We start from the raw sequence: 13529 nt of genomic DNA on the forward strand, positions 1-13529 counted from the left end.
GCTACCGGTTTTTTAGTTATAAATAAGCGATAGTTAAAAAAGCAATTGTCTATTTTTTTTATATAGGTGAAGTGGTGAACGATGGATCTCAATTTTTTTAATACTAATAGCCCTTCTTTTCCTTATCCCTCTTACTCGGGTCTCTATCAATTCGTTAGAGCATTTGCACATTTTAACGTACACAGTTTCAGTAGGGAAGACCATGAGTTGTAGATCCTATGATACCTAAAAAATTATATGCAGAAATCAGAATTGCAGATAAAGAGAATCTCCTACTAAATTTAATACAGGCAGGTACTAAGATTTACTACTACTCACTGACTCTACCCTATACGGCTATACCTGCACTGTATTTATCATTGTACATCAAATTAAAAATTTATTAACTAAATCTAAAATTTGTATTTTATAAGACTTATTTGTAACTTACACGAGTCTTTTTTTATTTTATTCTGACAGTATATTGCACTCTCTCTATCCTACAATCAATGGTTCATTCGTAGAAGAAAAAATTTCTGAAAATAACATCAGAGGTTTTTCCCTTTTAAATAAATCCTACAATATCAAATTATATTTGAAAACTACATCAACTTTTTATTTTCATTGATCAAGCCTCTAAAAGAACTTCAAATAGATCACACCCTTCCCATTTTTTATAACCTAGATTGCATGTTGTCAAATAATCGACACATTTACGCAGTTTTGTACATCTGTGATTGTTGGACCAAAATTCAACCGTTTAGATTTTTTCAAGCTTGATATTTTCATTGCAATTTGAACAATTCAATCTCGATCCAACGGTCATAAATATTCGCCACTGCGTGGATGTGTCAAAAATTTTGACTGGAAGCAATCTGATTTCAATTTCTATTTTTTGTTGGCTATGAATCTATGATGAGCATGACATGCATGGAAACCATTTTTAAGCATAAACACCAAAACTTTCATTAAAACAATCTACAATAATGTGGTTAAATATAACAAATAATGTGAATCTATATCAAGAAAACAATATATCAAACTTGTAATGATCAACGGTATGTATAACTGTTTATTGTACTAAACAACATTCTTCAATTCATCCTTTCACAAACAAGCAATTTCAAAATGATTAGATTCCACTACAAGTCTCAAACCAAGCAATTCTAGCAGCGCTAAAAACACTGACCTCACACAACCAAGTATTTATCACCTCAAAAATGAATATTTTTAGGTATAAAGCATCAACCTGAAAAAATAGAAGTCAATATATAACCCAGCTACATTCTAGCTTGGTACTAAAAAAATGACAAATACAAGTTCTCACTCAGTTTAATATACACCAGCGCCTCTGGCTAACGAATTGAAGGTGCCAAAACAGCCCCCAATCGTCATATGATAAAATTGCCAGAGAGTAGAGCATTCTCGAAAACCAAAGTCAAGAAACCTCCCATAACAAATCTATTCAACATTACCAAGTGATGGGCATGAAGATCAGAGAATTGACTTCAACTGTGAACCAGTATGAGCCTCAGATCCTAATAATACACCGTCTTTTTAACTGCTCGACCTTACCCTACTCCACCTATTTGCAGATCTTTGTGAACTTTGCGGCGACTCGCGAGGCTCAGAGAATCTGTCATTTCTGGGCTCAGAGAATCTATCATTTCTGGGTGCATATCTTTGTGAATTTTGATTCCACTCACGAGGCTCTGAATATCTATTGTTTCGAGTTGGTGCAGATCTTGGTGAATTCTGAGTCCACTCACGAGGCTCTGAGAATCTATCGCTTCTAGGTGCAGATCCCATTCCATCATTCCTGCCACCTCTTCTATTATCTCTCCTCATATAATGATTGTTAGGTCTGTTTTCCCCATTTTCCCCAACAGTTGACTTTTTTTCTTCTTGCTCAGCTTCATAGGCCAATGGTTGGATCCCCTGAAGATCAGGTTCTGGGATATACCCAGCAGGTCGCTTGGATTCATCCATTCTTCTAAATGTGATTGATATCCTAGCAAAAGTTTCAACAAAAGAACACAAGTCAATAACCATTTTTAAAAAAAAAAAAATTGGAAGAGGGAAAATTATTATTAATTGAAGTAACACTGACGGCCATTTTAACACTGAACACACACGTAAATCAATAACTTGTCATTGGTGTTAAAAGCCGAAAAAGGGAATATCATGCTATCATATCAGTAAATACCTTTTTGTAGGAACTGCAGGTACACAATGCTTAGCAACATCAGCTCCATTTCCATTTAAAACAAGTACAGATCTGTAGAGGGAAAAAATGATTATAAGATTTGGAATCGTCAATAACAATGGAAAATTGGTAAATAATTTAATCCAAATCGATCCGACACCGTGTAGCAACAGTTAAAAAACTAAAAAGACATAGTAGTAGATAAATCAAGATTGAATACTTACCCTACAGGTAGAGGAATAGCAAACGAACCATCAAATTTACCAGGACCTGCAATCCTCAGGTTTGACCCAAAAAGTATGTCGCACTCACTTAGAAATGAGACAGTACAAAATGGTCGAACAAAATCGTGATTATCAATGTGTGGAGGTATGCAGTCCCCTTCTTCATACACATTCACGATACAGCTATCTGGCACACAAGTAGTTGGAAGTACATGCCACTTGACTAGGCGTCGAATGATGACCTTGAAAAGATCAGGTAAAGGATCTATGGATGCATGGTGGAGAATACCCGGTGGGTTACCATCCTTATCCTGTAACCAGAAAGTTAATTTTAGAAGTTATACATCCATTTATGAAGCTCATCAACCATAATAGTTTGCCGCAAACGATAGCTAAGTTTAATTCTTTCCAAAGAAAGAAATGTGAAGACATAACGTGAGAGATAGACTAACCACTGCATAATTGTAACAGCACCCAAATTGGATAGTTTGGCGTCCCTTGCCCGGCATCCACTTTCTAGGAGCTGAGTATGTCCGGTCTGAAAAAGTTAAGAATCAACACCCATATAGAGTCAGTATAGCCAATTAGGGGAAAAACATTTATATTTTGTTTTCGGTATCTTATGGTGTGAAGTTTGCATATAAAAGTTACAGACAAAGTGCAATGAATTTAAAGATGGGCCCAACCATGCTTATTCCAAAATGATAAGATTCTTCCACTATTTCCAAACCCGTTGGCCTCACTAAGTTTTGGGCAACGCTCAAAACTCTGGAAATATATGAAAGTTACTTCTATATAAATTTGGTATCTCCATGGCCAGTAGTCAAAGAGAAAGGGTCAGAGCATGTGGCTGATTGAGGCCCGTTGAAGTGTTTTTGAGCGGGACAAGGTATTGCACACCTTTAGCAACTTCCTAACTGTTAGAAACCCAAAAAAGTATAGCTACCTAAGTTGATAAGTAAGTTGCTGAAGGTGTAGAGTTAGTTGAGTGTTAAAATAAATAACTAGTTGTCAACCATTGTTACTCTTGATAGCAAGCAGCTCAAGGTTAAGTAAATTGAAGGTTTTTATTATGAACAATAAGCTTGAGTAGTTAAGTTACAAGGCACTTGACTACTTTTTCATTGCAATCGTTAAATTACATATCGAGGTACAAGTACACATTTGGCAGCCATCTTAACAATTTAAATTTCCATCTCACAGTTAAATTATCAATACAGTCTTTACAGAAAAAGAAATCAAGACGATTCAAAACATGAATCGGCACTATAAAAAGAACCAAAGATAGACATTTGATAAGTCAACAACAATTGTATAGCTAAAAGAAATCTTAAATAGAACAAATGACACAATGGAATTAACTAGATCTCGATCATTTATAGGGTCAGATACAACGGCAATCGGGTTAATTAGTACGCTATAGATCATCAAATTCATGATATTACTTCATATATACAAGTCAGTCTATATGCATAGGCATACCACAAACATATAAATAATTTTATTAAACTTATCATAACTATATAGTACAAAATGACAAAGGTCATGCACAAAAACAATTTTGGACATCAATTTAAGTTCAAAGCATAGCAATATCAAAACAAGGAAGAATCATTCTAATGTTTCAAAAATCGGTGCAAAATCCTAATTGTGGTCGCTGCATCAAAGTTTTCAATATTTAATATCTCTGCAACCATAATTGTGACCGCAATCTTTTTACAAAATACGCAACACAACTCAGAATCAACCACAATCTAATGCCTTGGATTTTTTGGTCCTAGAGGGATCATTATCATTAATCAACAACAAATACATAATAAATTAACAACAAAAGAGGTTTTGAGATGAAAGTCACAAACCTTTGAGCTCTCCCTTTTGCCCCATCTCTTGTAAAGAAGCAACGTAGTTAACAATCCTCTTCTGTTCAGCAGCACTAAAGATACCGGTATGCAACTCAAGACCGTCAAGAATGTTCACCAATTTTCCATTAACCCTTTCATAACAAATAAAATCTTTCTTACGCCTCACATTCATAAACCTAATATACTCTCTTTGTTCCCTAGGCAAAACAGCCTTATCAGCAACAACCCTATTTTCTCCTGAGTTGTTCCCTGAAACCACACCAACATTGCTATCATTTTCATCATGTTCCTCTTCACCAAATTCATCATCTTCTTGTGCCATATCAGCCCAAGACATGCGTGGACTCGGAGCTTCCGAGATTGAATTTCCCTGCACACCATCATTCCAACTCCCAAGAGAATGACAATCACAGTTGTCTTCTACATCAACCTTAATCTCAGAATTTTCAATTTTGTTTGCAGACTCTGCAAAATTCAATGAAAAAAAATTTAAAACTCGAAAAGAAAGATCCAGATTTCAGCAGCACGTAAACTCAAAGATTAGTGGTTTCCTATGTTAAAATCCAATGAAAAAATTAGTGGTTTCCTAATTATATTCATTTCAACAACGCGAAAAAGATCATTAAAACTATGTTTCTCTTGTTTGAAAGCTAGTGAATCTATTCACTCCCTTCTAGATTCTACTTGAAGCTAGAAATTGTAGCTTTTCATTCTAGAATTGATTTTTACACTCAAAATTATCATTCAACTAAATGTATCCAAACACAAATCACTTCACCTTCAACTCAATTTTCACCAGAATCAATTTTACATAATCAATTCACTCAAAACCAATTCTAATCACCGCATAACCAAACATACATGCACATAGTTTCCTAAATGTATTCATTCAATGGTTCAACAGCATGTAAACCCAAAGATTTTTAAAGCCAGTGAATCTATTCAACCCCTTCTAGATTCGGGAGTTCATACCAACTAACAATTAACTAACAACAATGTGAATCCGGTAACGGCATGCCATTTGATAGCTTATAGTGATATCAAAGTACTTAAATCATCCAATTGATAAAACTAAATTTTTTGATGGCCCAATTCAAAAAAACTAAACTTTTTGATGATCCAATTAATTGAAAAAACTAAATTTTGTGATGGCCCAATTGAAAGAAAAAAAAAGTTTTTAGATGACCCAATTGAAAACTGATAAATCTTTTTGATGAAAATTTAGGGTTTAAGTTACCTGGGGCAATTGAGATGGAATTGATGCGATCGGAGAGAGATTGAACACAGGTACGGCAGAGACCTTTGGAGAGAAAAGGAAGCCAAGTGGAGAGAAACTCAGAGGCGATTTGAAGCTCGGAAGGTTGATAATTAAGGAGGAATGGGTCGTTGTTTGAAGGTGGTTGAGGTCGTTCATCCATGGCGGTGAAGAGAGAGAGAGAGAGAGAGTTGAAACAAACGCAACTGAAACAAGACCAAGATACTATGCTATGCTTCTTTGAAATTTTTTCAGACTATTATTTTTCCACACTGTACCTTTTCTGCACCCTATTATTTTTCAATTTTACCCTGATCCGGATTTTGTTTTTTGGATGGTATTGTTAGAATTTTGCAGATGTTTCCGGATTTGAAAATCCGGAATAATGTTTTATCAGAAATTTAAAAAAACATAAATAAAAAGACACAAAACATAAAAACAACTCATTTTATTAATATATCAACAATACATTACAATAATTTTCAAGCTTTTTAAGCTTATTACATAAGATTCTAAATCTATTTCTAATCTCCTATGAATCTAATTCTAATCTCCTAAGAGCCTAACCACTGGTATGTGATGGGACATACCAGTAGTTTGCCTATTGGAGGAAAACCGGAGGAGGAGGGAAGAGGAGGGTGGGAAGAAGAAAACAATGCCCCTAAGAGAGATGGGGGATGCTCAAACTTACGCCCAGACATGCCAAGCTAAGAACCACACTGACCCACGTAACCCTCAGATAAACCGCGTTTCGTTGCAGCGTGGTTCCATCCTCATTGACCGTTAATACAAACCCTGAAAGTTTTCAACGAGGCCCTTATCTATGAAAGGTCAACGATGGAAAACCATGGTTGTAGAAGGAAGAAGAGGGGGAGAGGGTGGGAGAGGATGGTGTGAGAAATGGTGGGGTTTGGAAGGCTATTTATAGAGAGTGGGTCAAAAACGGTTGGGAGGCCATAAATGCAGTCAAAAAATGCGTTTTACCACGTTTTTTTACTTGACCACCGACAAAAACGTGTGGTGCAGACCACCGGTCATGACTGATGCATTCCGGAATATATAATCCAGAAAGCACATCTGTTTTCCGGATTAATGCGATAATGGTGGTGAACGAGGAAAAGTTGGCACTTCCTATACGGCTAAGGACATTTCAGAATGTAAAATCCGGAAAGATTCAGAGCCATTAATGTGGGTTTGGACGGTTACAACAACCACTAACACGTTTTCATTGACTGTAATGACCTAGGAGTTGTTTTAGGCTATAAATAGACTTTTATCTTCAACAAATACCTTCATTCTTCACTTCACCTCTTTTCTTACATTTTCTTCAAATGTTTTTTAGTTTTTTAGGGGTGTCGATGGTGTCATGGTCATTGTTGACCGTTCATATGAACCCTGCAATTGCAATGCATTGCAGCTTGTGTGAGGTTCATATAATGGTCAACAAAGACATTTGACATCAAAGAAAGACACAGAAAATTACATAACATCTGGTCCGAATTTCTGTTTCCGGAAATCACTAACAATCTGATCCGGATTATGTGATCCGGACCAGGAGTATTTTAGTAAATTTTGCAGGGTGCGCGAGAAGGCAGCAGGGTGGGAAAAGTAATAGTCTTTTTTTTTTGTTGTTTTTAGAAAAACTAATATTTATCTTCTTTTCTTTTTCTTTTTTGTATAATAAAAAAATCAAATATCTTAATCTGTTTTTGATAAGATCTTTATTCAATTGTGTGTTTTTTTCACGCAATGTTTCCGTTAGATTTTGAATTTATTTATTTTTGTATAAAAAATAATATTTCTTTTAAAAGTCAAATTTATGATAAAAGACTTGATTTGAAATGAATAAAATATTAGTATAAAAATAATAAAACATTCTATTTTATTTTGACCGGAAAATAAATTATATTGATGTTAGAATAAAGATTTTGTTTAGTAAATAATATTTTTTTAAGAAGTTTAGTAAATAATATATGTGAAAAATAACATTAAACTATCCAGGAGTATTTGAATGAGATGACACAAGTCTCTTCTAATTTAATTAAAGTTTAGATACACGAATTCACCTTTGAGCATGCAACAACGTTAAAATTCGTTAGAGAGTTGCCGCTTATTTGAGTCCTGTAAGGCTCGAGGATTAATCACCACAAGGTAGAGTTGCCACCTATTTAGGTCCTGCAAAGCTTGAGGGATTAGTCACTGCGATATGCGTGGAGACGGATAGTATATGTCCGTTTATCCGTATTTTTCAATTGTATTTTGTTGTATTTATATTTTATAAGTTTTAAAAAAATTCTTAGATTATTATGGGTAACGTAAAAATGTTCAACTAAAACAAATTGAATTGTTAAGGGTAATTTCGTTAACAAAATTGTTCACCAAAATGTAGTTAAGTGCTTGAATATGTAACACCCAGTTTGATCGAATGAGTATTAAAATCAAAACTTTTTTTAAACAACCAATGTTAGTGTATGTTTATTGTCAATTTGTTAGTGTTTGTTGAAGGTGTGAGTGATTGATAAAAGAGGTTATATGTTCAACTTCTATCGTTAACAAAAATATCAACCAACATTTATTTTTGAAAATGAAATGATAACTAACATTTGTTGTTAGAGAAGCTCAAGATATATCTCACATATATAGCATGTATTTTGTTTTATTCATTAACCACCTGAAATGAATTTGATGTGTATTTTTGTTACAATAATCATCACTTTTGCATAACTTTTTTACATCATTTTTACTATCTCAAGCATCGCATTTTTTAACACACAATTTTCCATATACTTTTATTGATTGGTTAAAACTAATATAAGACTCACAAAATTTCTACAAAAATCACGAGATTTTGCGGAATTCATACTTCTATAGAAATTTACACAATATGATTTCAAACATATCAAAAGTCTCTAAACTCTTCATCAAAACGTTGAAACCAATAAGATTTTAAAATTTACCAATGAATATTCATTTACAATTTTCTCGTGGTTCAATTTAATCATTAACAAAAATATAATAAATAAAAACCGTCTAACATTTTCATATTAACAACAAATGGGTTCTAAGGGTGCTTGTTAAGGATCCAAAAATAAAAACAATTGATAACTTATATATATATATATATATATATATATATATATATATATATATAATTGTTTTTTGATGTTCTAATGAGTTGAATACACAAATTCGAAGATAATATATCTACTTTAAACTTTTTATCAAATGTCTTGAGAACACTTGTTAGTATTTACCAATATTTTAAAGTGTTTAAAGTGAGCCGCAAACTTAAACAACATGGAGAGACCTCAAAATCGTGGCTAAATCTTCAACACACATAAACCATCATTTGTGCTACTTTCCATTACCATTACCATAAAAAGAAAAACAGTCTCAGAGACAAATGTACAACACAAAAATAATACTATAAATAAATAATTCATTAATAAAAAATTATAACTTCCTTTTTTTTTTTTTTAGGAGAAAAGATCAAATAAAATTATTACACTTTGCACTTTGCAACACTTTCCACAACACTTCACAATGGAAATGGCAACTTCCTCAAATTTCAATTTCACATTCTCTTCAAAGAATACTAGGTACCTGTCTATGTTTCATGGATTGAAATATCAACACTCAAATTCATTCAACAAATGTTTCAAACTTCAATCTTTGTCTACTAAGATAGTTTCAGCTACTACAAACATAGCTTCTGATATGTATATTGGAAGAAACAATAGTAGTAACAAGATTTACACAAACTTGAATTCTTGTCTTGTGATTCCACCACCTACTTCCACCAAACCTAGAGCTATAATCAAATTCATTGGTGGTGCTTTTGTTGGTGCTATTCCTCAACTTACTTATGGGTATTCTCTCTTACCCCCCCCCCCCCCCCCCCCCCCACCCCCTTTTTTTTTAATGTAAAGTTTGATTTTTTTTCATGTTGGTAGTTTAATTTTCAAGTTTTTTTTTTTTTTTTTCATTTTGTAAATTGTAGATATCTTATAGAGTTATTGGCTAAGGAAGGTTTTGTTGTTGTGGTGGTGCCTTATAATGTGACATTTGATCATTCCCTAGCTGCTAAACAAGTCTATGACAAGTTTCATTCTTCTTTGGATACACTGCTGACATCTGGGTTGCCTCAAGCCAATTTGTCACCTGCTCAGCTTGGAGGCCTTCCTGTTTTCTCTGTTGGTCATAGGTATGCTCTTAGTTTAGTTGGCTTGTTTTGTACATAGTACGCAGTACCGACACTTTCAATTGAAGATGTGTATGATGTCCAACATGTGTCAGTGACACATGTGGTTACATTCAGCTTTTCTATTTTCTCAAATCATCACTAGTTTTGATGTGTCAATTTCGTGTTTGATGTCCGCGTGTATTAGGGCATCTGACATGTGTCAGTGTCTGATACGATGCTAATACATGCAGTTACATTCAACTATTCTACTTTCTCAAATCATTACTGGTTTTGATGTATATCAATGTCGTGTTTGATGTCTGTGTCATAGCTTTATAGTTAGTACCAATCTTACTTGAATTAAGGTCAGGTAAAAGTGTTTTTGTTTTCAATTTGTAGCAATGGTGCACTTCTTCAAGTTCTCACAGGAAGCTTATTTTCTGAGAAACTACCCAAGGTTCGGTTTTTTTTCTGGCTGCTAGAGTACAAGACTGTATTTATCTATGCACAAAAAGGGTTTTGATATATAATATTATATTAATTAAGTTGTTATAGGCATGTTTTAGTTTATCGCAATGGAAGCATAATGCAGATTATAAAATTTTATTTTCTTTAGTAAACCCTATAGACTTATAGTTATATCAATTCAAGGAATGTGATGAAAAGGTATGTGTATCTTATGGAAGGCTAATGCTGTAATCGCTTACAACAACAGACCAGCGACGGAGGCTGTCCCTTACTTTGAGCAGGTATTAACAACATTCATACTTGTTGAATTCTAATACTGCAATTTAACTAAGAGTCTTTATCATAGGCTACTTTAATAGAATGATTGATTTTTGTAGTTGTGGAGTGGTTAAGATGGATTTTTCCAACAGGCTATATATACCTTGCTTGTCGCCATAGAAAATTTTGATATGAAAGTTAAAATTTAGTTTGGAGGATGGAATTTCTATGTTACCTAAAAGTATAAAACATTGTTTGGACACAATTTATTGACATTTTGTGTTTAAACTGGATAATATACGGATTTACACAAAGTAATTAAAGTGGTGAATGGTGATGGAACAAATGTAAGCATGCTAAACACTGGTTATGAATATGTTGGAAACACACCTGAATGTGCTTAAATATAGTTTTTTTAACATATTTCGCATAGCTAAAGATTCTGTATATCTGTGCAAATAAATGGGAAGCCAATAAATATGCTTTAAGAAAGCTTATGAAGAAATGCAACATTTATACACGCAGATGCAATTAAGTTCAATTAGTATTAGCATCATCAGCATACCATCAACTTACTGGAAAGTTTAAGAAAATTTTATTATGTCTAGAACATTAAATTTTGCTGCTGTTGGAATCAATTATTCCCCTTTACTCTTACCGTCTATTACAGCATCAGAACCACTGAAATAAATATGCTTCATGACTTAATTTCGTATGGCCTTATATCATTCATCTTCATACTGTATTTCAGATGATAAAGCATGTGTGTAAGTTGTTTGTGTCAATTGTGATTAAAATTTTGCATTGATGTCCTGCAGTTAGGTCCTGCAGTCAGCCAGATGATGCCGATAGTGGAAGCAAATCCAATTTACTCAATAGCTAGAAATGCACCAGGTATCACCTTAGATTGCATATTTTTTTGAAATTCTGCACAGTTTGGCTAACTGTGTTGTAAACTATCTCACTTCTCTAACTGCTGAAGTTTTTCAAAAGGAAGTGTTGTTGTCATTGCTAAATGTGTTAGGATGCAAAAATATTTACTTTATATAATCTCATTCATTCAATATCGCACCTGTTAGATTTCATATGTAGAGAATTTAGAAATTGAGTTCTAAATTCAGAAGTCCTGGTCTAATGATGTAACTCTGATGTTAAAATCAGTTAATGCAATAGCTCTGCCATTGCCTCAGCGATTCTGTTAGAACTGGTATCTATTGTTAGAATAAATTAGAGGAAGGAAACAGATTATAGCAGGAAGTATACTCGCTGGGACACTGTATCAACAGAGACAGTTATCCTTATTTAAGCAATCACACATAGAACAATATGAAAGTGTCAGAGATTTGGATCATATACTTTACACAAAACTGACCAAAGTCAGTTTTGGCCTTCTCGGCCTCTCCTCCTATTAGTAATCCTTAATGGGAGGTCTAACACATTTATGGAATTCATTGGTTTGTTTAATTACAAGTATATTTTATCTTTTCATTTCATAGATTTACTATAAGAATTTGTGTATGTAATATCATATGATGATTAAGCTTGTCATCTGCAACTTGTGTAGGAGATGCATGGAAAATGGTCCTTGATACTGTTGGATCAATTCTGCAGGAAAGCGAGAAGGAAGTTCTGAATTCCTTATCTAAATTTGTTGATCAGCTGCCTTTGGTAATGAATGAGGTATGTGTTAACTGTTGATTTTGGAGATTGTGTGACAATATTTATTTCAATAAGTAACTAGTATGATGTGTTAAATGGAAAACCTTGGAGGTCAAATATTGCTGTCGGTTTTTCTATAGGCAAATCTTAGTAAGTTAGTGGTTACATTAGTTTCTGAGATCAAACCTGGGACCTCCTGCTTAAAACTCCTTCATTGTCCCTTATCTCACCAACCGAGCTACCTTCGTAGGATAAATTTTGCTGTTGATTCTTTTTAGCAGTTAATTTTGCTTCCATTTGAAGCTTATAATCCCTTAGGTTAATCTTTAAAAGCTTATGATGATCTTTGTGGCCACGGTCTATTATGATCTATGAAGCAGCGACATAGGCACACGACACTGACACGTAGACACCGATAATAATTTGATAAAATAGAAGTGATTGAATGTAACACATGTGTCGGTAACGGATGCCAGAGATGCCTGCAGTCTGAAGTTTAGGTGTTACTTAGATGATGATTGAAAAGTATGAAGCCCAACATGAGCAAGGTTGAATATCCACGTCTTGCAAGGAAAATTTCACTATGATGCTTAAAACCCACTCTTTTTTACAAGTTATTGGTTCTATATTTCTTCTTGACGTGTATATATCTCTCTGTCAGGTTACACAAGGAGTCTCAGAGTTCAAACCAACACCGTCCGAAAATCGTGATTGCTTTAAAAGTTCGTACAATGTCAAACACACATTATTGGTCTGTCTGATACCTTATATCTCATAACTTACTTTTGAAAGACAGCTAGCATTGTTAAGATATGTCTGATGTTGTCTTTCTTTTTGTCTATTAAGGTGCAATTCAATTCCGACACAATTGACGAAACAAATATTCTTGAAGAAACACTCAAGCCTCGTGTGGAGTCCTTTGGTGGGACAATAGAAAAAGTAGGATTGAGTGGTAACCACATCACCCCATGCATCCAGGTAAAACTTCTCTGCACCATCCTATAGTTCATTTCATTTAGTTGAAATTATGTGTTGCTTCATTTTCACTGATTGGTGGTTACACTGAAATCAGGAACCAAGATGGCAAGTAGGTAAGTTGTATACTCCAGCAGATGCTGTTGCTCAAAGGCTTAAATCTTTTTCTCTGAGTGATACTAGAATCCTTGCCAGAACCATTAGTGACTGGTTCAAACGTTTTGAGGATTGAAGTGCTAGGGCATATTTGCATTGCGTAAATCATGCAATATAGTTTTGGCTAATAGAAACTTACATGTTGTATATGTGTGCATTAATGAGTCAAGAATGTAGTAGACAATCTTAGTGTAAGTTAACTACCATTATTAAGGTTAATAAATACTTATTGGATTGGATTTTGAGAGCAACATACACACAATAATCCAACACAAATATATTCATCAATCTTGCTTTTATTTTT

At 33.9% G+C, this 13529-nt stretch overlaps 2 protein-coding genes across 2 annotated transcripts; one reads left to right on the top strand and one right to left on the bottom strand.

Moving 5' to 3' along the window:
• Positions 1–1028: 1028 nt before the first annotated feature.
• On the bottom strand, positions 1029–5776 carry LOC25481974 (RNA demethylase ALKBH9B). The gene is made up of 6 exons (XM_013610400.3): positions 5509–5776; positions 4269–4736; positions 2862–2947; positions 2410–2720; positions 2186–2257; positions 1029–1990 (listed from the first exon to the last, which is right to left on the bottom strand). The coding sequence occupies exons 1-6, from the start codon at positions 5687–5689 to the stop codon at positions 1537–1539; spliced, it is 1572 nt and encodes a 523-aa protein (XP_013465854.1). The 5' UTR covers positions 5690–5776; the 3' UTR covers positions 1029–1536.
• A 3261-nt stretch (positions 5777–9037) lies between these two features.
• Positions 9038–13513, top strand: LOC25481975 (uncharacterized). The gene is made up of 9 exons (XM_013610401.3): positions 9038–9395; positions 9527–9730; positions 10109–10166; positions 10396–10458; positions 11254–11329; positions 12000–12115; positions 12756–12845; positions 12941–13072; positions 13167–13513. The coding sequence occupies exons 1-9, from the start codon at positions 9070–9072 to the stop codon at positions 13299–13301; spliced, it is 1200 nt and encodes a 399-aa protein (XP_013465855.1). The 5' UTR covers positions 9038–9069; the 3' UTR covers positions 13302–13513.
• The last annotated feature ends 16 nt before the right edge of the window (positions 13514–13529 follow it).

This window comes from Medicago truncatula, chromosome 1, assembly GCF_003473485.1.
Source record: "Medicago truncatula cultivar Jemalong A17 chromosome 1, MtrunA17r5.0-ANR, whole genome shotgun sequence".
NCBI classification, from domain to species: Eukaryota; Viridiplantae; Streptophyta; class Magnoliopsida; order Fabales; family Fabaceae; genus Medicago; species Medicago truncatula.